Source organism: Cyclopterus lumpus, chromosome 16, assembly GCF_009769545.1.
Source record: "Cyclopterus lumpus isolate fCycLum1 chromosome 16, fCycLum1.pri, whole genome shotgun sequence".
NCBI classification, from domain to species: Eukaryota; Metazoa; Chordata; class Actinopteri; order Perciformes; family Cyclopteridae; genus Cyclopterus; species Cyclopterus lumpus.
In genome coordinates, this window is record NC_046981.1 from 7,091,808 (window position 1) to 7,118,290 (window position 26,483).

Consider the following 26,483-nt stretch of genomic DNA (forward strand, 5'->3'; position numbering starts at 1 on the left):
TGTTTTGAATTCCTTAAGAGTAGAGATCTGCCCTGCAGCCCGTGTGAAACAGTCGTATCCTAGTGATTATATGTAGTCTTTCTATCACTTACTTAAAAGAGCTGGGAAGTTTAATATTGAGGGCCAAAAGATACAGACTTACAGTTAAGGTTTTGACCCAGATTCATAATGAAGAAATTCAAGATTGTCATTATATGATTTAATTTATTCATGCTGAGATACTGTCACTTTTGAGGGGTGGGGGGGGGGGGGGGTTTGAACACTTAATATACAGGTATGCAATCATACCTCTATTCAGTGTGCAGTTATTTATGTAGACAAAAAAATCATACTGACTGGAGCAGAGTTGTCCCGTCTGCCTCTGGACTGAAGCATCCTTCCGAGGATCTCCACTCCATCTGTGGTAATGTTACCAGCAGCACTCACGGATTTCTCCCCAACCACGGAACAATCTAACACCACCTTCACAGACGTCTTGCTGATGGTCACATGGAGCTGTATGGAAGAGAGAGAATACAGCGCATAAGATAGAAGTATTTCCAAAACTACACCTAGATGTGAAAATGTATCTAATTTTAGTTTTGACCCAAACATCTTGAGATTATGGTAAAACAGCAACAGTTTAAAGAGATACAGATGGACTGTTTGTATTATTTTCAATCTTTGTTTAGTCTGTATTACCCATCATTATTGCCTTAAGTACCAGAACTAACAACTGAATAGATAGTCAATAAAACAGAGCTGTTTCATCATTTTAAGTGCAGCATTTCCACAGGTCTTGCATCTGTGATCACATCAACAACAACGAAAAAATTAATGAAAGCGGTTTGGATTTTTATGAATTCAGGTTAAAAGCATCAAGCACATATATGCAGTGCCTGTGAGCTCAAACTGCCTTCTTAGAGGAAACCACTACCAGAGCCGTGAACTGTGAAATCCAACTGGTCACGTGGTTAATGAGCAAAGAGAGAGCTGCTTTCTGGTGAAGGATATACTAAAACACACTATCAGCACCTGTGTGTTTCAACATTATGGGAGTTTTTTTTGTATCACTCGTTCTGATCCTCAATAAAAAATATGCATGCACTGCATGTTATAGGAACATGAAAGCACGAGTGCAGCACACACACCTCTCGTTCACAGACAGTAACGAGGTGCAGCTAATGTGAAGTTAGACAAAGTTCACATTAAAGTGCCGGGCCCATTCCTTGGACGGCTGCTTTATAATGACTTTCTGTTCCCATCCTCCATTTTGCACACTTCACAAGACATGACGTGTGTGTGTGCGTGCGTATGTAGATATGTAGGTGTGTGTGTGTGTGTGTGTGTGTGTGTGCACTTTTGTGATATAAAAGAGGATGAAAATCCGAACGAATAGGTTTTAGTGTGTGTGTGTGTGTGTGTGTGCGTTTGTTAAAGATGACAGTCCCTCTCCTTCAGGCAATCTGGATCCTCCATTTACTCCAGCAGTGACTCAGATTTTTTTTTGTCTGGAGGAAGTTTATTGTTGAAAATTGACTATTGAACCATTCCTGTGTTCTCACACTTGAGCTATATGAAATCGGAAAAAGGCAGCAAACTGCAGCAAGAGTGAGAAAAGATGCTAGATCCTTTCAAGAAACAGATTATGGGTGTGGGGTGGGGGGGGGGGCTATATTCTCATACACCTACTCTAATGGTGAAAACTATAAATAGCTGCTTTCAGCAAATGTAGTCAACTGTATAATCCGTTTTAATATTGATCTGGACAGTACAAGTTGACATGCCTCACACTATTTTTCTATGTAGACATTTGAGAAAACATGTTGTGTTTTCTCATTTACTGTCGTCTGCAATATTTGAAAAATTAACCCTAAAACACAGCTTTCACTATGTATAAACCTCCATAACTAACTATCTACAGACTGCTTCTTTAATCTCCCTCTATGTCTGACTTCCTGTCCAACAAAACAAACAAAAAAAGACCACAAAAATACGAGGACAAAGTATAAAATATGTATATATATAAAATATATATATCAGGAGCATAATGTGTTTCACTCTGTGCTGCTCCTGGCTGGCTGGAAACTACTCCACAGGTAATAGTGCTGCCAACACAAGACACATTAGCCTCTCAGACATACACAGTCTAATATTTTCTAATGCTGCTGCTGTCTTGAACTTCAACAGAATCTTTTTTGAATATAAAGCACCTTATTTGTTTGCGTCTCTCTGTCAGCAGATTTCCTCATCAGACTTATTTTTCCTTATCATTTTTCAGACAAATTACTTATTTTCTAAACCACTGACAGAGCGACATTATCTTTGTCATGTTGCACATATTACTCGTAATAATCTTGGATATCGAATAACAAATCTGTTGCACTTTGATGGCGAAAGAAAACTAAACGCTAAGCTAGAACATAATCTTTTCTGAATATATATATCAAAACAAGGAAACTTCACGCAAAGTTTTAGACAACTTGAACTTTCTTGAATAGTTTTATGGTCTGGGCATATTAATCGTTCAACACAGAAGTCATAGGAAAATGAAAACAATAATGTCTGAATGCACATTTTATGGCAGATTCCAAGAGATGAAAGAGATGAAAGAGCTAACTTTATAAAGTAAAGTTTTCAAAGGATCCCCATTCTTTTAATGAAATAAGAAAGGAAGGGTGAGGGGAAAAAGAGAAGAGCAGAAGAGAGTTGAAGAAGTGAAAGAAACTGGGAAGAAACTTGGAGAAATGAGTTCTAGAATCAACATATTCACATTATCTTACCTCTTGGTAACTTTTAAAACACAAAGTAAAGAAGTGTCTCTGATGATAATGATGATGACCAGACAAACACACACAAACATAAATTGTTATGGCAGTTTTTTAAACATGCTGTGAGAGATAATGTAAATGTAAATGAAGCTATCAGTATTTCTGCTTACTCAGCAGACATCGACCTGCACTTAAAAATGTGCATGTGCATTATGCATGCTTGAAAGAGTGTGTGTGTGAGTGTGCGTATATGTGAATCGCTGCCTGTACAATCATTTATTTTGATTTTTTTATGTTTTAAGCATTTACATCCATGCAATAAAGTACCATATAAGCACTTAATCATATTGTACACACACACACACACACACACACACACACACAGGTGAAAGTTTTCTCATTTCCTGTTCTCTCTGGTCAGCAATATTTGCACAATCCACCCTAAAATGCTGCTTTCAATTCAATGGATAACACTGTCTAACTAATAATGCACAAACTGCGCTTTTAACTTTAAAACAAAGATAGCTTTTATCTGCCGTTGCCAGTTTTACACTCAGCAGCTCACGCGACCGCAGTGTTGGAAAGGGAGGAGCGAGAAGGGGGTTATTCAGCTGGTTGCAATCCGCAACCACACTGCTCGATGCCAACACATCTTTCACACTGTCCCTTTAGGCACAGATGTTTTGTTAAGTGCGAAAAGAAGAAGAAAATATAAAAAACTAAAGTTTCATCCCAGCTGGAGACATTTGTGTTTAATGACTTTGCAGTTATCATATGTTGTTTCTCTTTTAACGGTCACAATAGAAATATGGTTAGCTCGATACCTATTCCCCTGATATTTTGTGGAAACAACTGAATATATATATATATTTAAAAAAGAAACTTAAACTTGCAATTATAATTCCAGGTAATTAGGTTATTGTTGCTTTGAAAGATAGTAGTTCCGAACTAAAGTACAGTAATAAATATGCACGATAGTCTTGATCTATAGATAGTGTATGTGGCACTAACGCTGTACTTCCAGATGCCGGTTAAAAATATACTTGATTTTTAATATTCAAAATAGTTCAGGTGTGTTTGAGTCTTGCCATTCGTGAAGTGTCGGTGTAAACAAAGCCCCCGGTTCGCTAAGTGGTTACAGTGCAGGCCACACAAACACAATGTTCCAGGTTTGATTCCAGCCTCGGGGCCTTTTGTTATATGCCATACCACCGTATCCCTTCCAGTGATTCACTATTTATCTTCGCTATTTTTCCACTGTCTAATTCCTCACACCTAATCAGTCTTCTAAAGCTCAAATCCAGATAGACTGGACAGATTTATTGTATTTATTTTTCACTTCTTGTCCCATCATAACAACGTACCGTTGGCCTGCAGTTGAATTCAAACAAGCTCAAACACAACGTTTTAAAAAGCAAATTAAAGTGAAAATATTCCTACGGCACAGATTTCCCGTTGCAGTGTGTACATCTATCTGGATTAATCATCACGCTGTTAATCATCATGAACAGATCCAGCCACCATATTACTTTGTCAGCCACAGACCACCATGTCCTCCTTTGTTTCTCTTGCACAAATAAACACAGCTTCTTTTATCCCAAATCTGTTCCGCCAACAGACACAACACATTGATTTATAGTTGCTGCTCTTGTTTCTCCATTATCACTTCTTCTACTTTCCCAGAAGCTACCAACATGTATGGAAACATCTTTATAATGATCATGTATGAGTAATTTAACGAGCTGTGAATTTTTTAATTTCACTCCCGTGAAATATTGTGGAATACTGTAAGCTAGAAAGCTCAAGAAGCACTGATGCAAATGTCCAGAGGGTAAATTGTACAGTGCACAAGGACAGCTTTAAGTGCTCTAATACTTTTATGTGAGTCATTTAATCATTTTTGGGAGATAGATAAATGGTGTTTATACACTTGTGGAGTATAATATGTCTCTCAGCAATAAGTGAGTTGTAGTGAAGATCACGTTCACGTCTTCTTTCGATGTCCGCGTCTCTCCGTTTGCCTCTTTATTTTTCTGTCTGTCTTTGTGTCACAAGCTCACTGTGGTACCAATTTCTCCCCCCTTCACCTGTTTGTGTTTTCTGTGCTTCTCTCAGTTTGTGTGTCTGTGTGTGTGCTTTGCTGAGCAGAGGCAGATCCTATTGAGTATTCCTGCTGTCGCACAAGGCGTCTTCATATGGAAATCCCTTTATAACTGACACACAAACACGCACACGCACACGGACGCTCCTCTTATTCACTTGTCATTCTGTCGGAGAGGAGGCGAATCCTCTGGCCAGGCGGTCGTCTTTATATGTTCCCTCTCTCAACATTGTCGTGTTCTCAAGCGGAAAGACAGAAAACAATGAAGAAGACAAAAAAGGGACAGAAAATGATAGACAGCTACTCCCTGACATTTTGGGGAACTGAGATAAAGAAAGACAGAGAGTTGGTGGGCTGTTGTTTATTGGTTTTGCAAGAGTTCCAAGAAACAAACAGCTAGACAAATATTGTCTTTAGAGGCTTTGCCTGGTCCCCATTGATTTTCACGTTATGTTTCCATTGATTTGTCACGTTAAACGCATGCTATTCAAATGAGACAAAGCAATACATGCCAATGACCATTTCCATTAGCCCTGCTGCAGTAAATACACCTCCTGAACAATGTGGTTCATTCAAAGTACACTGATTATTATTTAAGTTGTTATTCTTATTTTGTTTCAGCTAACGTTGATATTTCCTGCCAAAGTGTTTTGCAATATGAATTTGTCATTCACTCGGCCTGCTGAGGACAAACCAATGTCATTATTTATTCAGTTGAGGCATTTGCATCCCTATTTATTTCCTAATTTATTTTTTCCCAGAACAGAAAATTGTCTTATTTCGAGTGAACGTCATCGACGTTTGTCTTTTCTATTCAGACCGACTAATTTGACAAACATACATTTGAATAGAATCCCAGAGATTCAGGGAATTATGAAATGTTGGGAGGACACACTAATACCTTCTCTCGTGGTCCAGTCTGAGGTCATCAGATTGTTATGAGTCATGATCATAGAAACTAACTACCACACATGCCACAGATTGTTCCCTTTTCTAATGATGTCTGTTAGATGCACTAATTCATAAAGCAATCAAAAACTGGTCTTGTGTAATGTATTTGGTTGGAGGTGTTAGATCCATGTAATTAATGTATCATTGGTATCATGTTTGGCAAAAGAGCTATTGGATCATTAGCTTCTGATTTTTTGTAATGTCAAATGTAAAAAATAATGACAAATGTCCACTATAACTTCTTAAAAGGTGATCAAATCTGCATTTTCACTCACACTTCTCTAGTAGAAAAAGATTGTGGAAAAAGCAGTAGAGACAGAAGAGGGAGGAGGGCTATCATCACCTGCACACACTCATCACAGAGGTGTTGGAAAAAGTCCAGTGGGCTACTGGAAAACCACCCAACATGATATAAAAGAAGGACATTAGCTAGAACCAGCAAATTATTGTTTCCTTTATAAATTACTAGCAATTATTATTCTGTTTTATCACTCAAGTAATTTTGTAGCACACGTCTTGTGAAGACTAACCTTGTGGAAGCTGCCATGGAAGATTTTTTTTATTTCGGTTCCTTCAAAAGTGACGGTCTGGAAGTCTCCTTTGTAGTCATAGTTGAAGAACGTCAAGGTCTTTCCATTGTCTGTGGGGGGAGACGGAGAAGGTGGTGAGGATAGAAAAGGTTGATGTTCACGTCAAGTCGAAACTTGCTTTGTATACATTATTATCTCTGTCTCTGGCTACTAGACGTCAATAAAGATACGGTTTATTACAACAGCGTAGTACATAGGCCGGACAATATTAGCAGCAAACAACTTCATTGTTGTGCTTCCCTGCCATTTGTCTATAATCAAACAAATAGTTTTAATTTGACCGTTGGAAAAAATACAAACCGCATCAGATGTCATTTTGACTGATGAATTAAATAATTCCATTTCATTGTGGTACAGGCATTACAATCACTGCCATCTCTAATTGTGTATAAAGTTCTTAATGAATTAAGTTTGTGTTGCAAGACTATAAAATCCTCCCACATTATTCTAATAATATATGTGATGCGTGTGGCAATGAGAACTATGAGTTTGTACCATGTCAAGGTAAACCAGTTTTGAGATTGTCACAATATTTTTGCTTCTGTCTCTGTAAGATTAAAATACGAAAAGCAGAAAAATCACTGCATTGAGATTATCAAATAAGCATGCTGATTACTGTGTTGCTGTATAATCTTTTACATGGGAAAAAAACACTTATAATGGTTGTACAACCTTTGTTAGAATACTTTAAAACGTATCTCAAACTTTTGGACCAATTGACTGTTAAAGTCATGAGTGCTATGACACTGTTGACCCGTTTCTTGCTTTTGTCTTACATTTCAGCCCATACATTCTTCTGAAGAGCCAAAAATACTATACCCAATTTACTTAGCTGTATCCGGGTCAACAAGAAAAGTAAAGCAAAACAAAATGACTTTCCCCCTGTGACTTCCTCCAGCTACGCCTAGGGATCCCAAGATCATCCATTCCAGCTGGTAGTATAATCACCACAGCAGGTCAGGGGTCTGCCCCGGGTCTCCTCCAAGTCAGTGTCTGAAACGTCTCTAAAGTTTGACGCCTGGGGTTTGTTCACACAGTTTGCAGGATTTCTGGAACTTCACAGCCGGATCAAGCACAGCTACTGTACCATGGGCAATCTTTTGGCACCTTCATCCCGTCTACTTTGGCTTTTAAAACACTGGCTTGAGATCTCGTCACAAAGTCTAAAGCACACGAGGATCAGCACCTCTAAGTTTGAGGTCACGCTGCTTTCCCAGACTGATGGTGTAAGTAAGTAGGGGAGGCCTTCCCTAAACAGAAGCGCTCTCATCACTGATTGAAGACACAAAGATGAAACCTTTTCTCATTTAAAGGTGGATTATATTGGATCAAAACAGTAGTGATTTTGCTGTTTGACGATTTGGATGATGCAGGAAAGACAAAGAAAAGATGAGCAACAACACAAGCGGTTGAAACTTACTGTCCAGGATTAGTCCGACCAATGGCTCGTTGTCCTTGTTGAGGATTTCCCACAATGCAAAGGGCTCGTGCGGGGTCTCCGGAAGTAGGCGGAGCATCATAGAGATGGTGTAGTCAGAGGGTAAACCTTCAGGATGAAGGTACCTGGTATACACATTAGAGAACACACACACACACACACACACACACGAGATAGTGAGCAAATCTATACCCTTAAGCCATAAGTGCCTTTGTCTCTCTTCAGCGCTTTCGAGTGCTTTTGGCAGCTTTAGACTGTTTTTGAGTGCCAGCCTCTTTTTGATCTCAGCGCCGAGCCTTTTTTGTGCAGCTGCCTTTGAGCACTTCAGGTTAAAATTGTCTCAGCTTGAACTTTTCAGAGGGATCTTCAATGGCACTTTCCACAAACTGAACAATCACAGAGCAGGAAGCTAAAGTTAAAGCTGGTTGATGGTTAAAAAAAAAAAAGACAACATCAGCGAAAGATAGACTTTACGGGAGTATATTTGAAGCCATTGAATTTTCCATTTTAAGTGTTGTGTGTATGGGTTTTATACTTGAATATTCACATGTGATAGGTAAACACTAACACCCCCAACCTGCACCTGCAAGCATCTCAATGACATTTTCAGTCATTTGTATCAGCTCTTAATGTAGTGAAGCCTTTTAATTACTTGTGGTCATAGTCTAAATCTGTGATTTGAAACCCATTTAAATGCCAGAAAACAAATGTCCATATCATCTTTAATATTTCAATGATAGTTACTGATTGGGCAGGGTTCAATCAGACAACACAATATAATAGGTCTTAAAAGTGTCCTGTATGCGCGATGAAAATGATATAGAATTCAAAGATATATACAGTAGGATCTGCAATGTATTTTCTTATGTGGATAGAAGACCAACAACCATAGCCCGATTTTATCTGTGGGGTGGTTTCTCTGCTGCTGTGGTTAGAACACGCATATAATCAATGGGAAACTACATGGCTATATGTGCAGTAAATGTTCATTAGTGTAATAATCTACGTGTTTTGCTTTGTGTGTCTAATGTAGAGCCGTGTAGTACCTGGTGAAATGCTATGACCATTGTTGTGTGTGACACCAGAGATGCAGCTTTTGCATGGTGTGATAATGTTGGAAAAAACATTCTAGAATTGAGTTTTGAGGCCTTCAAAGAGAATTATCTGAAATTGCCCATTGGCTTTTTGTATTGATTGGCAGTAGGAATTGCCGGGATTAGTGGTAACTGCCTGTTTAATAATATGTTACTGTAATAATCTGCCTCTGCTCTGAGTTTTTAGTAAATTGCTGCATTCTCTGTCAATTTAAAAAAATGTTTGGGCACCTATGTGTATTTACATTGATTAATTAGATATATTTGCATTTTAGAGTCTGGTTACCACATATGGAAATACAGTTTACTAAGAATAATTCAAATTCTACAATCTTTAAGATCACCTTTTGTGGTTGTGAGCATTGGTGTAGTATAATACAGGCCAGGTGCTATGAGTGGGACCTTAAAATAATCCAAACAGAGATGAAGGAACAATTTAAAGTCAAGTAATATTCATTGGCTGGACTGTATAGTTCTACTTCTGGCAGATAATCAAAGCCCTTTGGTGTTTGTGTCCCACTGACAATCACCACTCCCCATGTTCGGGCTAGAAGGGAGGGTCACTTAGTAAGCAAACATACTGTAGCTGGATAAACAGTGAAGAAATAATAACTATGAAACACACACACTTTAGGTTAAATAGTCGTCAACTGGATTTAGCATGCAAATGTCTATGTAGATTATATGTACAGTATATTTCTATGCATTCTTTATGCACGACAGAGAGGGAAGCTGTATAAAGGATATGATGACAACTAAACATGCAGATCCTTTTAGCTTATATTTGTGAATGATCAATTAATGTGTCTGTGGCGTGATGATTCTTTTGTGAGACTAAATCATCGTATTTATTTATTTATTTGTTTGTTATTTGTTCTCGGTGTCTCTTCACCGGGTGAGCTTGATCTCAACGGCAACAAATAAAACTGTCACTGAACAAACCGTCACCTTCAACTCTGTCTGTTGTCACTTGTATGTAAGGAAAGTTTCTCCATGGTTTCTGAGCTGCTCTGGGATTACTGTTAGCCTTATTAACAAGATGCATTTGTGAGTTTATGAGGACAGAAAAAAAATACATCAATGAGAACAGCTTTTTTGTATGGGTGTAATGATACATGATCCGATGTGAGGTCCTGAGACAGGGATGTCGTATGTGTACAGATTGTAAAGCCCTCTGAGGCAAATTTGTAATTTGTGATATTGGGCTATACAAAATAAACTGAATTGAATTGAATTGAATACATTGATCTGGATCAACAAATCAATTAAATGTTCAACAATCCAAAGTGAAAACATCGATATATATCATCATCTTTCTGATATGTTTTGTTTTTTTTCTTCTCCCACGGCACGTCTGGGTTACCATTTCTGTCCTTCCTACAAGCTCAATAATAAAATATTTATATTAATATTTTTGGTACTTTTAGTGTATGTAAATGTAACTGACTGTGTTAAATGGTTAAATGATATCATCCATATTGACATACTGTATGATATTAGGAGACAAGGCTCCTGGCAAGGCTGGCAAAATCAGTAATCTCTTTTAAATCCTTTATTAAAACCCATTTTTACAGACTGGCTTTTATGCGAAGTCGTCGCTTTACTTCTTTTTTATGATGCACAATTATTTTGCCTGTCAACTGAAACCAAATTTAAAAAAAAAAAACGATTCAAGCGGTGCTTTTGTAAACAGTGTACTGTAAACCGTGATTTCTCCCCCTTAGCGTGAACATACTCACTTGGTGGGCTGTGACACCAGGGCGTCACGGTGTAATCGGTAACAGGGGAAACTGTTGAATGAACCTGGCTCCAGAGAAACTCCAGGTATGGTGCTGTACTCCTTCTCTACGAGGCCAAACTTCTCCATCATACGGAAACCTGCAACACACAACGTGTCATTACCTTAATCCTCATCATTATCAGTATACTCCTCCTCCTCCTCCTCCACTATGTGATACATGTATGACAATCATTACCCCGACCACAGCGTGCACCGACATTGTGTTATTACCATCATCATAATTAGCTTTTTTTTCCAACGATTTAACACACTAATTGGACCCGTTTGTACAAGTAAATTATAGATGTTTCCTTACCTGCCATTGTGTTACCACTCATCAAAACAGATGGACAAGCTGAAAGACAGTAAAGAGTTCATCCTTAATATTTCCTGCAGTCATTCTCTCGATGTCTCTGAACCAACAGTGTGATTTTTCTGACGTATTTTTCCTCCAGGTCTCTTTCCGCCTCTCTCTGTTTTAAACACAAGGGGGTATTACTCACTGGCGGTGGCAGCCTCACAGACAAAAGTAATGAGCTGCTCTTCTATTTTCTTCACAGCATCCAAATCGTCCACAAAGAAGACGTGTCTATCACTGGGCTTGCTGGCAATATTCACCAGCTCCCCATAATCAGCATCCGCAAAGCCAATGGCAAAGATGATATAGCCTGAGAATGGAGTAAAACAAGATCATTCATTACAAGTTTAAGTAGAAAGAAAATGATTAAGTAGAGTAATGTGACACATTGTTGAGGTTATTGGTTTCAAACCAATGGTTGAAGAGTCTGATATCCTATAACATTAAAATATGACATGCAGTACATAAAGCATCCACAAATTGAGAGGGTGAATGGGCAGTCTGTCCTCCAGCGTCTGCACTTACCAACAAACATGCTGAATGTCAATTGTCAATGTATTCATAACTTTTTGGTATAAAAAACCCACCATCCACCTGCATCTCCTTGGACACTTTGTTGACATCATCTTGGGAACGTCCATCAGTGAGAACAACCAGGACTTTAGGAACGCCCCTTCGAGCTCCAGCTTCTGAGGTGAAAATAGACTCCTTCACATGTTTGATGGCCCGGCCTGATGAAGACAAAAGGAAACCTCTTGATTTGACAAACATACCAGTATTTCTGCATGTTGTATCCCATACAACCATTCATATTGCCCTTTGTGTCTAGAAACATGCTAAAGTACATTCATTTCTGTATACTGGAAAATAAAATGGCAGAAACTTAAATTAGATAAATAACAATTAATCCCAGTGTCCCTATTTGTCTGCTTTTTTTAAAACAACATTTGTGTTACATTACACAAATGAAGCACATCCTTGGATGTGTACGGCACAAAGTTCAAACCTGAGACTTATCACGGAGCAATTTGCTGACGCAGCTCCTTCCGTCACCTCGACCTCTGCCTGATGTTCGTATTGTTGATTTGACAATATTGTACTGTTAAGATGTAATGTTCCTGTATGTTTATGAAGGGAGGATTAGCGCTCTCAGCAGAATCAGTGTCGCTGCTCAGATTCTTTGAGAGCTCCCTCAAACAGCTGAGTCTTCCTCAGCCAAACTGTATAAACATTTGTTAAAAATTGCCAATTCCTTGACGTAAGTGTCTCTGACTGAACTATAACAACTCGGAGAGAAAAGAAAGCTGCAATGTGCTTTTTTTGTAATTAACTTACTCAAACTAGTTTCAAGTCTCTGCTGGATTACTCTCATGTTGTAGTGAAATCAAATCAATGTTAACTAATGGCTGCCTTGAAGGAATAACACAATAAGATCACGAAACAGTACAGCAGTGATGTAACAGGGTCAAAATAACAACGCAAAACCACTAGTATGGTCCTTTTTGTGATGCTTCTGCCTCTCAATCCCACTCTTAGCACCATCGTTTAATATGAAGCTTCCTTTCTTCATTGGTGCAACAATTTGGAGCAGAGAATTAAATGACAGGCAAATTAAGAATTTAAAAGCACGAATGTAATCATTAAAAGTCTTAAACAAATCCTCCTCTCCACTTTGAGCATGGGTGTGAATGCTTGTGACCGTTGCTACAATTTTAATGTACTTGCAAACTCCGATAATAATGGAATATAATTTCAAGCCCATAATTGTGACATGACTTCAGTGACCTAACAGCTCCTGAAACCAGATCTGGGCCTAGTTGCCATTAACATTTGAAATATGCCAGAAGGCAGACAATATCAAATGTATTTCAATGAGACCTAAACACTAAGAGATGGGACGAAGATGCAAATGTCAAAATCAATTTGATAAACCTTTGACAGAGTACACGTTTCCTGCTCATGGACTTAATCTGTCCAAAAAAGGTTTTAAAATGTTTCAAAACCCAAAGCAGTTTGTATTGTTGTTTATGTATCACTGTGTTTCAAGACCCTTAAATTAAAAAAATTCAATTCAAAACACCCAGTTCATTAACAAAGTTAAAGTTGGAATCAAAAGCATGTGTATACATTATTATTTGTATTATATTTCTATTGATCTATTTGCCTCCAGACAGCTCTCTCTCACTGCAGAAAAGAGACGTGAACTTGACTTGTATTGAACCGAACTCTGAACAGATGAAAGTTAGTCATCGTTGTTATTCAGGGTTAAAATTACAAAGTATAGTCACCTAAAATAACAGAAAGAAACCTGCAATGTGCTTTGATTGATCTTAAGTGTTAAATACTTCACACATACTGAATAAAGTCAACAATGTGTGTACAAATACACTAATTATGTCCAAACCACCAGTCTCCTGATAATTGTTATCTAATGCCAGTTTTTGCATACTGTTCATCATGATTTGCATTAATACTTCAAAAAGCTCATCGACTCATCTCCACCTGACCTTTTCATAATTAAATGGACAATCAGTGCCATTAATCTTCTTTACTCTGTCCTTTAACGCTCTCTCCTCTTACGCCTCGTGTGTGTTCCAAAGTGTGTCTGAGTTCTTAAAGGAGGTGCTGAGTATCAGCAAACGTCACAATAAAAACAAGACTAGATGAAGCAATAAAAAGGCCCTATAATCTGAACAAACACATATTGTACATGGGAGTGTGTAGTGTAAAAGGCTCTATCTGCGTATGCTGTTTCTATCTCCCAATTTCTAACTAAACCAAAACCCTCAGACCACATCCCAGTCTCCGCCTTCTGTTTTTGTATTTTGTACAGAGCTGTCAGTGGGGACACATGATAGAGTGCTTGGCCTGTAAAGTGTTGTGTTGTCAGATATCTGCCAGTGACACATCTGTTTCTACACTGTCCTCTGATCCCGCTGGACGAGACTGGAATTACAGCAGCTAGCCAGACATGAAGTAAGACACAGGAGAGAGCAACGGAGACGCTGATGTGGGAGGAGATAGAGGCGGAGCTGGGTGGGGTGGGGGGGGGTTGAAGACAAAAAGGCACGGCAGGTAAAAGGACGCAGAGAAAGTGGCTTGAAAAAAGGTATAAAAAGAAGAGGAATGAAGAAAGAGGTCGGATGGGGAAGAAAACATGTCAATGGATCTTGGGTTCAAAAGCACATCATCAATCAACCATCTATGACTTTTTGTGTGAGAAGTGATCCATATCAGTTTTGATTAGGCCTCCTGTCCGGCTAAAGTTTACCAGTTTTCTTGACGTAAAAGGGAAACAATAACAGAAAACAAAGTATGAGTGCATCTCTGTTATAGAATCTAAAGTGTAAAAAATACAATAGGAGACCCTTGTTGCAGGTGATGTATGATTAGGAGGAGATTGTGATATTATGTCTGGGTTATTATGAACAGGAAAAGCTATAAACCCTTTAATCTTTGAACTAGTCCAGTAAGTCCCTAAGAAATATATGGACAATCAAATGCATTATAGAAAATATACAATGGCTTTTGAGTGGGTCTCACTGGCTTTCTTAGTCAGTAAAACTCATGCATGAGCCATTAATACATCTATTCCTGAATTTTCTAAAAGACTCATGAACCTTGACAATTGAGTGAGGGTCTCAAACAACTGCATTACTACAGCAGAAGAAGTCAGACTGACTGCCAATCATACAACAAGGCCAATCACATGTCGGATAACTAATGTGTGAATATATTAATGTACAATTAAGGATTGAAAGTAACACTATACTTTAAATACTGTAGGTCAACACTCTCACACACACACACACATATAAACCTGGACATTGACCGACAGGCACACATTTGTTCACACTTCCTCGATCTGAACATACTGAGTCAGGGATTACAATTACTCATGTAGGGCTTGAAATTCATGAATTTCAAAAGACACACATACTCACACACATACACGTTACAGTATATAAACAGGGATGTGACAATTACAGCTGCAGCTATATTAAATCACTCATTCACCAAGCCAGAGGCTCACTAATACCTTAATGAATAAATGCAGAGAGAAAAGCCAAAATCCTAGAATATCATCTTCAACCCCCTGAATCCTCAACATGCGTACATTCAGAAAAACACTGTGAAGGCAGCCTCATTTAAATACTGTTCATAACTTGGGTTTAGAGAAAAGACTTATGACTAGAAGTTTGTAGAGAAGGAGAACAAGTAGCAGAACCTCCACAGTGCAGGTTGCTTCCTAAAATAAGCAGGTTTTAACTTAACTTTGATCTAAAAATGCATTTTCAATGTGTTTGCTTGACCCAAGGGTTATAGGACAGGGGATACAAAGTGAGCTAGCCATTTACAGTAAAAATATTAGAAAGGGATTAAAGCGGTGGGGTTTCATGTTTGCGAGCGGTTGTATCCACACAGATATATCTAGGGCTCAGGGATAAAGAGGCTGAAAGCTATATTTCTTTTTATTTGAGGGCTTTGGGGGTTTTAGACCCAGTTTGGGGCCCGGATGGGGTCTCTGAGGAGAAGTTGAGGTTTAATGAAAAAAGGAATAGTTTGGAGTGCCAACTTTAGGGTTGTAATGCAAGCCTCAGACCTGAAAGCCAGAGAAAATACTGAAATAGAACAGAGGAGTAAGATGTAAGTCAGGAGGTTTAGGTACAGAGTATGTGGCTTAGTACAGTATATGTTGTATAGTTTGTATTTGTATAGTGTCAAGATTCACAAAGGAGGAGGAAAATATCCAAACTAAAACATGAATTAAAAAAATCATTGAGCAGGACAGGAACTATTGTTCAATTCTTCCTGAAGTATCTGAACAATACATAGAAAATATGTATTTTATTTAGTGTAGTAAATAATAAGAAATGTATAATTAGCTGTATGGGTGTCACTGGTGGAAATAAGGACACACTGAAGAATAGGCATAATGTGTGAGCACTGAAGAGGATTAATTCTACGCTGAGGCAGTGTATGAGCATGCATGGGATGTGAGAGACAAAGCATGAGTGGGTGAGAGACAAAGACTAAGAGAGAGAGGGAGACATTGTGATTCTGTGAGCATTAGTCTAACCTTGTGAGAGCCTGCTGCCCCCTCATTCCCTTTGTGTGGGAAAGATGAAATTTCATGGTTTATTTTCTGTTCTGTTGTTCTGCTGTAGGCACACACACACACACACACACACACACACACACACACACACACACACACTGACTTGTCAGCTAAAGCACCACCCGTTTCTACCTGTTAAACTATAAGACAGTGAAATAGATGTAGGTGTAAACGAGGTATGGGGATATTGGACCCAAAAAAAGGACAAAGGAGAAGACAGAAGAGGGAAAACAGGGGATGAAAAAGGAGGAATGTTCAGAGGAAAAGACAGAAAACAATGTAAAGGGAAAAGGAGAGTGGACACCGTTAAAGGAAAACAAAAGAAGCCATAAAAGGAGGAAGGGGGGAACAGTGGGAGGTTGGCAAGACAGTAGAGGAGATGAAGGAGAGGCAAGAAGAGAAAGAGGAGTAAGAAGGGAAAGGAAGGGATAAGTGCGATCAGTTGATAGTGTATTCAGCTCTAAAGCTGTGAGCAAAGCTCAAGGACACAATTACTCTGAACAGACACTGAGCCATGACTGAGACTTGAGGAGAGTTAAAGTCCTCTGAACAACCAGCATTAACCTGTGGAGCCACATCAACGCTTAGAGGTTACTGACATTCACCTTGTGTGTATGCACGCACCGCTGGACATGAGCTTTACAACAGATTCACAACTGCTGTTATGCAGCATATTTTCTTTAAGTTTCCTCATCAAGATTCTTTCTTGTAAGTTGAGGTTTAATTCATCCTTGACCTTGGAAATAATAATGATAATAATAAGTTGTCAAAACAATCTAGCTGATCTGAGGTTCGATTGGACTACACAATCTTTCTCAACAAATTGAGTTGTCATAAAATTGTGTACAAATGAGCGAACGCTCCAGATGAGCTACGAATGGACTTTGTGGTGAGATTGTTTTGTCAACTGCTGCTTCCAAAGTTAAGAATGACCTTTCAATCTCAAGCCAATATGGAATGATGGGTCTTTAAAGGGCTGTGAAAAATATAACATTTTAACATCTACAACTCTACGACAAATGGGCAAACAGTTACTAATGGCACTTGAGAGATTGATTTGTGAACAGCTTTGGGTAAATTTCTGAATTTACCAGTTTTGTTGTATGGCATGAACTACGATTACATACCACACCGCTCTGACCTGTCTTTGTGTTTCCTCCCTTGTATCTGATCTTCTGGATAGCTTCCAACAACGCTTCCTTGTTGCCATGGGAACTCAGCTGGAATTCTGTCCGAGCATCGTCGCTAAACTGAGCGATGGCCACCTGCAGCGAGGAAGAGACAGAAAGACAGAAAGATACTGGAAAAAAAGTTCAATTCAAGAGCAGCAACCTCCAGTGCTAAGAACCAAAGCCAACGTGGACGTGTCAAAACCTGCAGTTCAGCAAATGGCAACTTGGAGCTGGCACCAATATATATATATCTATATATAGATATATATATATATCTATATATACATTTGTGGTGATTTATATATTTATATCTGAGCTAGAATCAATCTAATTGGATCACTCTAAGAGGGGAGAACAACTCACTATCACTACCTCCAGACTGTTAATGGTGCTGTTGTTGGCTCAGGGCGGACTACATTTACCAGCCAACTCTCTCTTTACTGCACAGCCAACTTTCTCTTATTACAGCCAGCGTTTTGCTCATGGTAGCGTTGGGTTAAGGGTAGCAAACTGCGTAACAGCCGACATTACACAAATGAAAGAAAAAGGTTTAGCAAGCAAGCACCTCTACAGTGTGACAAATGAACCAGCTGAGCTCTGCTGACAGAGTGGAGGAGCCATGCAGGCAACAAGCACAAAGAAATTAGTCCACAATGACAATAGAGAGAGACTGCCTCAAGTTGTAGATTGGAATTATGACCCAGATACATGAGAAACACTCCGAGGCAATGAAGATGGTCATATTCACTGTAGATTCAAAGCATTGCTGGTGGCGGATTTTATATTAAGAATCAAGTTGATAGTTGTGCCTTGAACCATCTGAACTTTATACAAGCTTTTAATGCATCTAGACATAACTTATTACAACCACCACTCCCTCCAAGAAAAGTAGTGTTTTCGGACAGAAAGCAAAATGGCAGCAAATGAGCGAATGAGTTAATGAAATGCTACGCAGCAACTAAAAAGGAAGCCTTTCCAGAAAGTAAACAATGACTCACTGGGTGTTTAAAGTTCCTCCTCACTTCTCTAAACTTTTCAAAAGATACAGGGCTGTGGTCATGTTGATTTGTCCGGGGACAGCCAAAGAAAAATGGGCAAATTCTTCTCCAAAGCATCACTTTCAGAAGCAATCCATGCTAACAGCTGCAGCCTTCCTCAAACAATACATGAGTCAAGTCCACGTAAGGTCAGAAGGACAAACTCAGGTTGGTCAAGATAATATTATCTACTTAGTTATTATCTGTCACGTTCATCATTTGTTACGTCTGTCAACAAAGAAGGTGGATGAGCGTTAAATCCCTCTTCGTCCTTTTTGTTATGCGACGTACAGCCCATGTCGCCATTATTCCATGATCCCCTGAATGAAATCTGTTTTACATAGATTAAAAACGATATTAAAACTTTTTTTCTCCCTTTCAATTCTGCAGAGTAGGTGAAATGGAAATGGGTTGCAGAATATGAAACATGGGTAACAAATGATGAGGTAGTTGGGTAGCAACGGATCGTTGGATACATATGAATTTTATTATATGTTAGAAACTTTGCTGGGCTTGCAAAACATCACATCTAGAAACATTACAAAGCCCTGCAAAAAAGGCAGAGGTTTGTAATGTTTCTTTTTAGAGGAAATTCCAACAAAAATACATTCTAATATGAACAAATATATATATATTTTCACAACCTTCTCTCTTCTGTTAATGGGTTGCATAGCCACAGATTACACTGTGACATCGTTATGGTTTTACGTGTGGTTACTTTTGGCAAGATTCCCAGCATCTACTTTAAATTCAATTTCCTGTGAGCATGCATTTTTTAGAATGAAAGTGCCATAACAAAAAGAATGAATCAGAACGAGTGAACAGAAATAAAAAGCCTTGGGCACATTTGTATTTCTGTTGGATAACTTATGATACTGCATGAACTGGCAATATAGTAATTTTCACGAGACACAGACATTTAGACTAGACACAAGAACCACTAGCGGTACTAAAACTAAAGAACAAATAAATGATCTAAGTGTGGCTACATGACTGACCTGGGTACCGTCTGGTCCAATCAGATCCAGTGACCCCATGGTGCTGTAGAGGAAACGTGTGATCTTCATGAAGTTGTCGTCTCCAATGGACCAAGAACCATCGACCAGGAATGCCAGGTCCGCCTTGGCCTCCTTACACACTAGACGGACAGACGGAAAGACAGATGGACAGGAGAGATATGTAGATTTAGTCAGCACATATTTTGTCTCTGCATTAAAAAAATTAATTCCATAAAGAATGAAGGTCTACAGAGGACAAAGTGTAACTTGAATATTAACTGTCTGCTTAATATATTCAGACTCTGAGTAAATATGCATAGTGTGAAGCACTGCAAATATACAGCCGTTGCAAAGGGGTAAATATGCAACGGCTGGGTCCTCAGATTAATTTGCACTCTATAGAATTTATAAACTTAAAATTATAGCGCAAACTCTAACATTCAGAGAACACTACAGAATTGTGCTTTATCCAATGTGTTTGTCTATTTCTTTCTCCATCTGTCAGCTGCTCATTAATATTCCTGGTCCAGCGGTGACTCTACTTCTTCTCAGGTTTCCAAATGATTACCAATAGCCTTATCTTGTTGTCAGTTGTTTTGTGGTTTTAATAACTTTTCAAACTCCAGTTCTTCGCTCAATACAAAAGTGCATTCATAAACATGTCAGCCTCAATAAAAGCCAGCTGTGTCGACGCTGCTTATTAGGAAAAGTGGTTTTAATTATAAATGCAACAAAATAAAAAAAGACGAGTTTGAATGAAATCATGCAAACGTCTCTTTTACTGGCGTTGTTGCTTTTTAGTGCTATTATCGTATATATCTTTTAAGAATTTCACAAGCGAAGCTCTCATGTTTGTCATAAATGTCAAGTTAAAAGGTCAGCTGGAGAGAGCTTTGATAACACCGTTTTATGTGGCTGATTCTGAAAAAAGCTGTGCTTTTACTGAAACTGTGTCTTCTCATCACCATTATTTCTCTCCACCTCTGCTCTTATAGAGCATCTTTTTCTGACTACTTATCGCCTGTTCCCACCATGGTGTCTTTGCCCCCCCTCCCCATGTTTGTTTTTGCACATCTTGTGTTTTGACCACATCTTATTTTGACATAACTGCAGGAAGTTGAAATGAGCTATAATGTTAACAATACATTTATATATCATATATAAACATACATATAACTAAAAGTGAGTAAGTACATTGTACTTACTGGTAAAGGTTGCCCGACACTGCATAAAGAGGCTTCTGTCTGACAAAGGTCAGACAGAAGTGCTCACAGACGTGTGTGTCGGTTCATGTGTGTGGAGTCTGCTGTGCTCTAACATGAGCCCACCAGACCGGACAGAGGAGGAGGAGCAAGTGGAGGGTCGCACGATGCACTTGTAACCCCCTGTTGTTCCTAATCTTTCTATTATTATCTTGTTGTTGATAAATCCTCTACTGTTAGAAGATTGTGCTTGTCTTGTGCCATGAGTCATTTGCTGTTTCAACTTGAATTAGTTTGAAATGGTTTGGATTTCTTATAATATCTTGTAAATAGTCAATAAACATTTGTAAGGAAAACAGGTTTTTTTTCCAGTTAGTGTATAGCTTTCTGGTAGCATGCTACTATTTACATTACAGCTTGCTTTATGTTTCGGCAGACTAGCCAACATTTACATATACTGTAAAGAGAGAAAAAGTCTTGGCTTGTCAGCTGTCAATCACATGTTTGCCCAGTATGTTGGAGCCAGTGTGCCCTATTTGTGATGGTTGGACTGAGTTCTTGGGTGTTTTAGGGAGAAACTGAGCCTGCTAGCAGCGAGCGATCAGCTTAGTTTTGCTGAGACTGAGGTATTAGGATAATAAACCAAGATTGGCATTACTTTATTTTGGCGTGAGCTGCAGCCCACAGTGGCCGGTGTATAGTTCTCACAATAAAGTCCTTGTAGACCAGAGTTAAAGTCTAGGAGACTTCTTGTGAGAGACATTCAAGTATTTTCTTCTGACTTTTCCTTGTTGCTGACATTATATTTTACCTCCCTGATTTAGATTGTGCACCCAAAGTTACTTCCAGGTCACTGTTGATGTTTTGAAACTAAACACAGTTCACAGCTGTGTAATCGGTACAGAGTGGTATAATACTGTTTTAAACCTTTATTGTTTCCTGTTTCAAAATCATGGCAAACAAAACAACTGCTCTGTATTCTTGGTTACAATTTCCTACGTAACAATATCTCAATAAGACATTGGCTAGCAAGTACCTATATTGATCATAGTTAATAAATGCAATAACATTTTGGAAAGAAGTTGTTATTACTACCTCATAAAACATGAAAAATATTGCATGTATCTGTTGCTGAAAATTGTGCAGAATGTCTGTTGATGACACATATGTACAGTATGACAGCTGTGTGATAGTTTTGTATCATCTAAACTAAACTAAACTATTGTGTCAGGTCACCACGGTTACCATGAAAAGTAATGTCACCGCTGCTGTACAACACTGGAAGAATATTACGAGTGTGTGCTTTTTGTTCGGCTTTCTGCTCACCTTCTTTCGCAGGTGGGATGGTGGGAGGGGGCTCTGTGATGGGGAGTTCAGTCGGAGCTTGAGTGGGTGCTGGCACTGGACACACACACACAATGCGATGACACACAGGGGGACAAGACAAGGCCCATTAATCACGATGGCAGTAAAAAGTGGCACCATCATCAGGTTTATGTTCTGACCACACACACACACACACACACACACACACACACACACGCACACACACACAAATACACTTCAATGAGGTAGCACAATGGGACAGCAGTAGCCGGTTTCTATCAAACTGAAAGTTTCCTAATCCTCTTCCTTCCTCCTTGGCTGAGTTTTGGACCTTTACACAGAAAAGATTCAAAGTGCAATTTGTATTTGGAATCTATGTGTGTAGATAAGCAATCCAGCTGCAGTGTTTGAAAGAGACAGCAATCAGACTTTATCATTCTACTTTCCTGCTATATAGCTCTTTTTCCTTCCCCGTATACGTGGGGGACAGTAGGAGTACTGTATTCATCAGTCTAGTCTCTGTCTTTTCTGTCTTTTCTTAGAGTCAAAACCGCCTCCAGGTTAACGTGTGTCTCAGTGCAAAGCCAATTTCTTTGAAGGAAGCAGTGGGTTCTGTCAACCCCGGGTACAACAAGTAAATCATCTTGGAAACACCCGCGACTGCCCAAAGAAGGGGCACATATTTCATGAAAGTAGATAGAAATATTTCAACAAATGTTTCTTTGGCTTCAACTGGAAACGTGTTGGCGATAAAAGTGATAATTAGTCAATTTATTGTTTCAATTCAATCATCTTAGAAATGTAACTGTGGGCAGTATTTTAAGTATTGCTCTTCCTTAGAATTTATATTTTTATGCTCCTTACTCAACTATAACTAGCTATGGTTTCTCTGCAGACATATAAAGATGTGGTATCCTCCCATCAGTGTATGAATGGGGGTGAATGGGTGGATGATGTCTGGTAGTGTTAAAGTGCTTTGAGTGGTCGGAAGACTAGAAAAGCGCTACAAGTACAGAACAATTTACCATTTGCTGAAATCAAATTGTAGTTCTTCCCGTTGAATTTAGTTCACCATTGTCAACTCAGAATCTGTGAATCAACATCAGTTGGAGATGCATATGCATTTATCTATAACTCCGATTATAAGCTGAGCACTCCTGGTCTCCTCAGCTCCTCAGAGGACCAATGAACTGCAACAACGGCTTCATGTTCTCAGAGAGAGAAAGACAGAGAGAAACCAACTACTGAAGCCAGAGGAGAGAGTTGCAGAGGTGAGAGAGATGGAGAAAGAGGCGTAAAGAGAGACTGGAAGGATTATGGGGTAAGCATGGGGAGAAAATTGAGATTGAATGAAGAAAGGAGTGAGCGAGTGAGAGTGGACAAGAAATGTTTGGAATAAGTGAGTGGGTTTTAAACACCTTAAAAATGTTGATGGAAAATGGAAAGAAATGGGCTGAAACTCAAAACTCAAAGATACTCCTCTTAGCTGCTTTTGTCCTCAGTGCAAAGGCAGACATGAGAACATTAAGCATGGACAGTAGATACAATGTATAAAACATGTGTAACATACGCGTCATGTCAGTGATGGAAACAGAAGGTCCTTCCATTTCCTGCATCTGGGTATGAATACTGATCTGGTATTGGCTGCTGGGAGTGAGGTCATAGAAGCACTGTCGGGAAGCACCACCTCCCAGGCTCACTTCCTGTCTCTGACCATCTGCAAGCAAAGAACAAACACAAATCAAGTTCAGATTAAGAGTCATAAAATCCATACAAGCTCAAATGCCTCTAAAATGATGTGAACATCTTTGTTAACTTTATCTATCCTTAAATTTCACAACAAACCAGGTTAAAAACGACTCAATACTTTAAACGTATCCAATCTTTGGCAGATTTGACAGATGAATGCACCCAACAAAAAAGTCTTAATTCTGTAATTAAAATTGCTTGTAGGAAAACCTCATTATATCCCATGAAAAATTAAAAGATTCACATTCATTGATTCCTTTCCTTTTGTCAATACATTTTGAATTGCAGACGGTAAACACTTTTTGAAAAGCCAGAGATGGACAGCATCACAGACAAACAAATAAATGAGAATTTATATTGGCAGCCAAAACGAGACAAACTGGGAGGGCACATACACATGTACTAATAGCTGCCATTTGTCAGTTTTATTATTCTAATTCTATTTCCTAATGTGTCTCTCGTCTTGAGGAGCGACACATTCGCTCCTCCTCCACACAAGTACCAAGCCATAGATAATAAAGTTTGATAAAAGGAAGCAGCTGTCACACAGAGAGTGCCCCTTTCCATCAGAGAAGGTGTTTAAGCAGCTGGTCTGCGTGGATTAAACTAAATCTCTAAACTCTAGCTGAATTATCCAGTTGCTGCTCAGGCAGAAGGGAGGGAGGGAGGGAGAGAGAGAGAAATATAAAAAGAGAGAAGTCTTTCTCCTTCTCTCTGTCTATTTTCTGTAAAATGCAAAACAATGTGGACAAACATCACCTACTGTTCGTGTTTCCTTCAACTAGAAATTGTTTTTCTCATCTTGCTAATCTCTACATTCAACACTCACATTTATTTTAATCATCGCCAACTTTATATAATTTACTGAAACCCTGTCTGTGCCAGGTTTGTGTCATTAGTATTCAAACTTGTTGTAAAGTGACTGATTTGATTTTCAAAAGCTGATATTCTGAGTAACGACGTTGACTTTTTGTTCATCTAGATTATTTCAAACACATTTACATTTTTGATGAAGGCTAGATTAGAGGATCGATACCACTCTCATACCTGTAAACTTGGAAGCTAGAGCCAGAAGACAATTAGTTAAGCTTAGTGTAAAGACTAAAACAAGTAGGAAATAGCTGGCACTGTCCAAAAGGACACTACATTTGACTAATTAACAATTTAGTTAGTTTAATAGAGAGTTACATAATATAACTATTTCACAGATGGCTGCAGGTAACTTCCTGGAGTAAGATCACCTCTTAGCTCTAGCTTCATACTTTGTGTTAACACGAGATCACTACCACTCTCATGCGAGGGGTATTGATCTTGTCAAATTGTAAAATGTGTCTTATTGTGCAACAGAAACCATAGAGGCAAACCTTCTGGGACATTACGCAGTTTTTTTTCTCCAGAGCTGGCTGTGACATGATCTGCACCAACACAGTGGTCTCAATGAAATGCATGAGGAAGACCAATGTTCTACACATACCGCCTATCATTGTGAAAACCTCAGCTACTAAACATTGATGCAGGTGTTACAATTTGAATAGCAACGGAAAGCAGAAGACGCATTGAGGTATTTGTGTACGTGACACTGCATCATTTTTAACATTTTAACATTTAAAAAATAAACACATGCATTTTTTCCATGGACAGATTAACAATTTAAATGATATTTTCTGGATAATGCAAACAAACTTTGTGAAGACTGCTACAAAGAAAGAAAATCTCTATTTCTCTGTTGAAACAGTGACAGCAGTCTTTATATTTTATATAAACCACTGCTTTACAACTGCCCTCTGATGACAAATAAAAATAAAACTTGAACATGAAGTCGTTCACTGTAAGTGGACCATTGGCAAAATACTCTCTTGCCGACAGGACATATTGTAGAATGGTTTTATTAAGGCTTTTATATTTTAGACTTGATTAAATGGGTGAAGAACGATTTCATTTTCTTTTTTTTGATGATTGATTTCTTGACAATACATTTTGGTATATAATAATAATAATTGTATTTGTATAGCGCTTTAAAAAGGTACTCAAGGCACTTTACATGGTAAAAACAAACAATAGAAACAATAACAATGTACAGAAGAGAGATGGCATACATTTTTGTCTGTCTTACTTTTAAGAGCTCCTTCCTTTGTTCCATCCATATTTTCTTTCTCTGTCTCAATTTTTTCCCCATTTATTAACTGAGTGAGCTGAGCATTAAACAGCTTCTAAAGGTCATACTCGGTATCTTTATTCGTTTTATTTCAGATGAGATGACGAGCAATTCTCAAAGCAGTTTCCTCCCATGACATTCATGGGGAGAGATTGTGTACATATCATTTTCTATTCCTTCCTGTAAACCAAGAGATTTATGAATATCCTTTAAAATGTACACCAGTGAGATAAATATATAACACTTAATTCCTGAGAGGCACATATCAATATAAATCCAGATGACTGTGATGTAACCAACACATATGTAACCATCGTGCACACCCAACCAGAGTCTTGAGACATTTTCACAAGGATAGACTGTAAATCAATAAGAAATCATATTCTGAATTTGGAGTTGAATCCAGAAACCTCACCAAACATCACAGCTCAAGTAAAACTGCTGATTTACTGACTGAATTGTATTCCAGTCGCTTTGCTGGCAAAAGTTTAGTTTCTAACAACATTGACCATTGAACAATGTTGGGATGACTGAAGGTGTCGACCTTGGCTGTGTGACAGTGCATGTGTTCCAGGATCACTGCTTGTTTCCAAAAGCTATGTCTCAATTACACTTTTGTCTGGAGATATTTAGAAGACTGCAGTTAAAAGGTGTGATTTTAAA

The 26,483-nt window shown here is 38.6% G+C and overlaps 1 protein-coding gene across 1 annotated transcript in view; it reads right to left on the minus strand.

Moving 5' to 3' along the window:
* The window catches only part of col14a1a (collagen, type XIV, alpha 1a), a 107,932-nt gene that overhangs the window by 28,513 nt on the left and 52,936 nt on the right, over nucleotides 1-26,483 (minus strand). Inside the window, exons 24-34 of the mRNA XM_034554304.1 lie at nucleotides 23,487-23,633; nucleotides 21,917-21,991; nucleotides 19,389-19,528; nucleotides 17,323-17,446; nucleotides 11,650-11,793; nucleotides 11,208-11,372; nucleotides 11,021-11,059; nucleotides 10,664-10,802; nucleotides 7,813-7,955; nucleotides 6,333-6,442; nucleotides 337-495 (exon numbers count right to left, since the gene is read on the minus strand). Coding sequence (XP_034410195.1) covers nucleotides 337-495; nucleotides 6,333-6,442; nucleotides 7,813-7,955; nucleotides 10,664-10,802; nucleotides 11,021-11,059; nucleotides 11,208-11,372; nucleotides 11,650-11,793; nucleotides 17,323-17,446; nucleotides 19,389-19,528; nucleotides 21,917-21,991; nucleotides 23,487-23,633 — 1,385 coding nt within the window. The remainder of the gene's footprint in view (nucleotides 1-336; nucleotides 496-6,332; nucleotides 6,443-7,812; nucleotides 7,956-10,663; nucleotides 10,803-11,020; nucleotides 11,060-11,207; nucleotides 11,373-11,649; nucleotides 11,794-17,322; nucleotides 17,447-19,388; nucleotides 19,529-21,916; nucleotides 21,992-23,486; nucleotides 23,634-26,483) is intronic.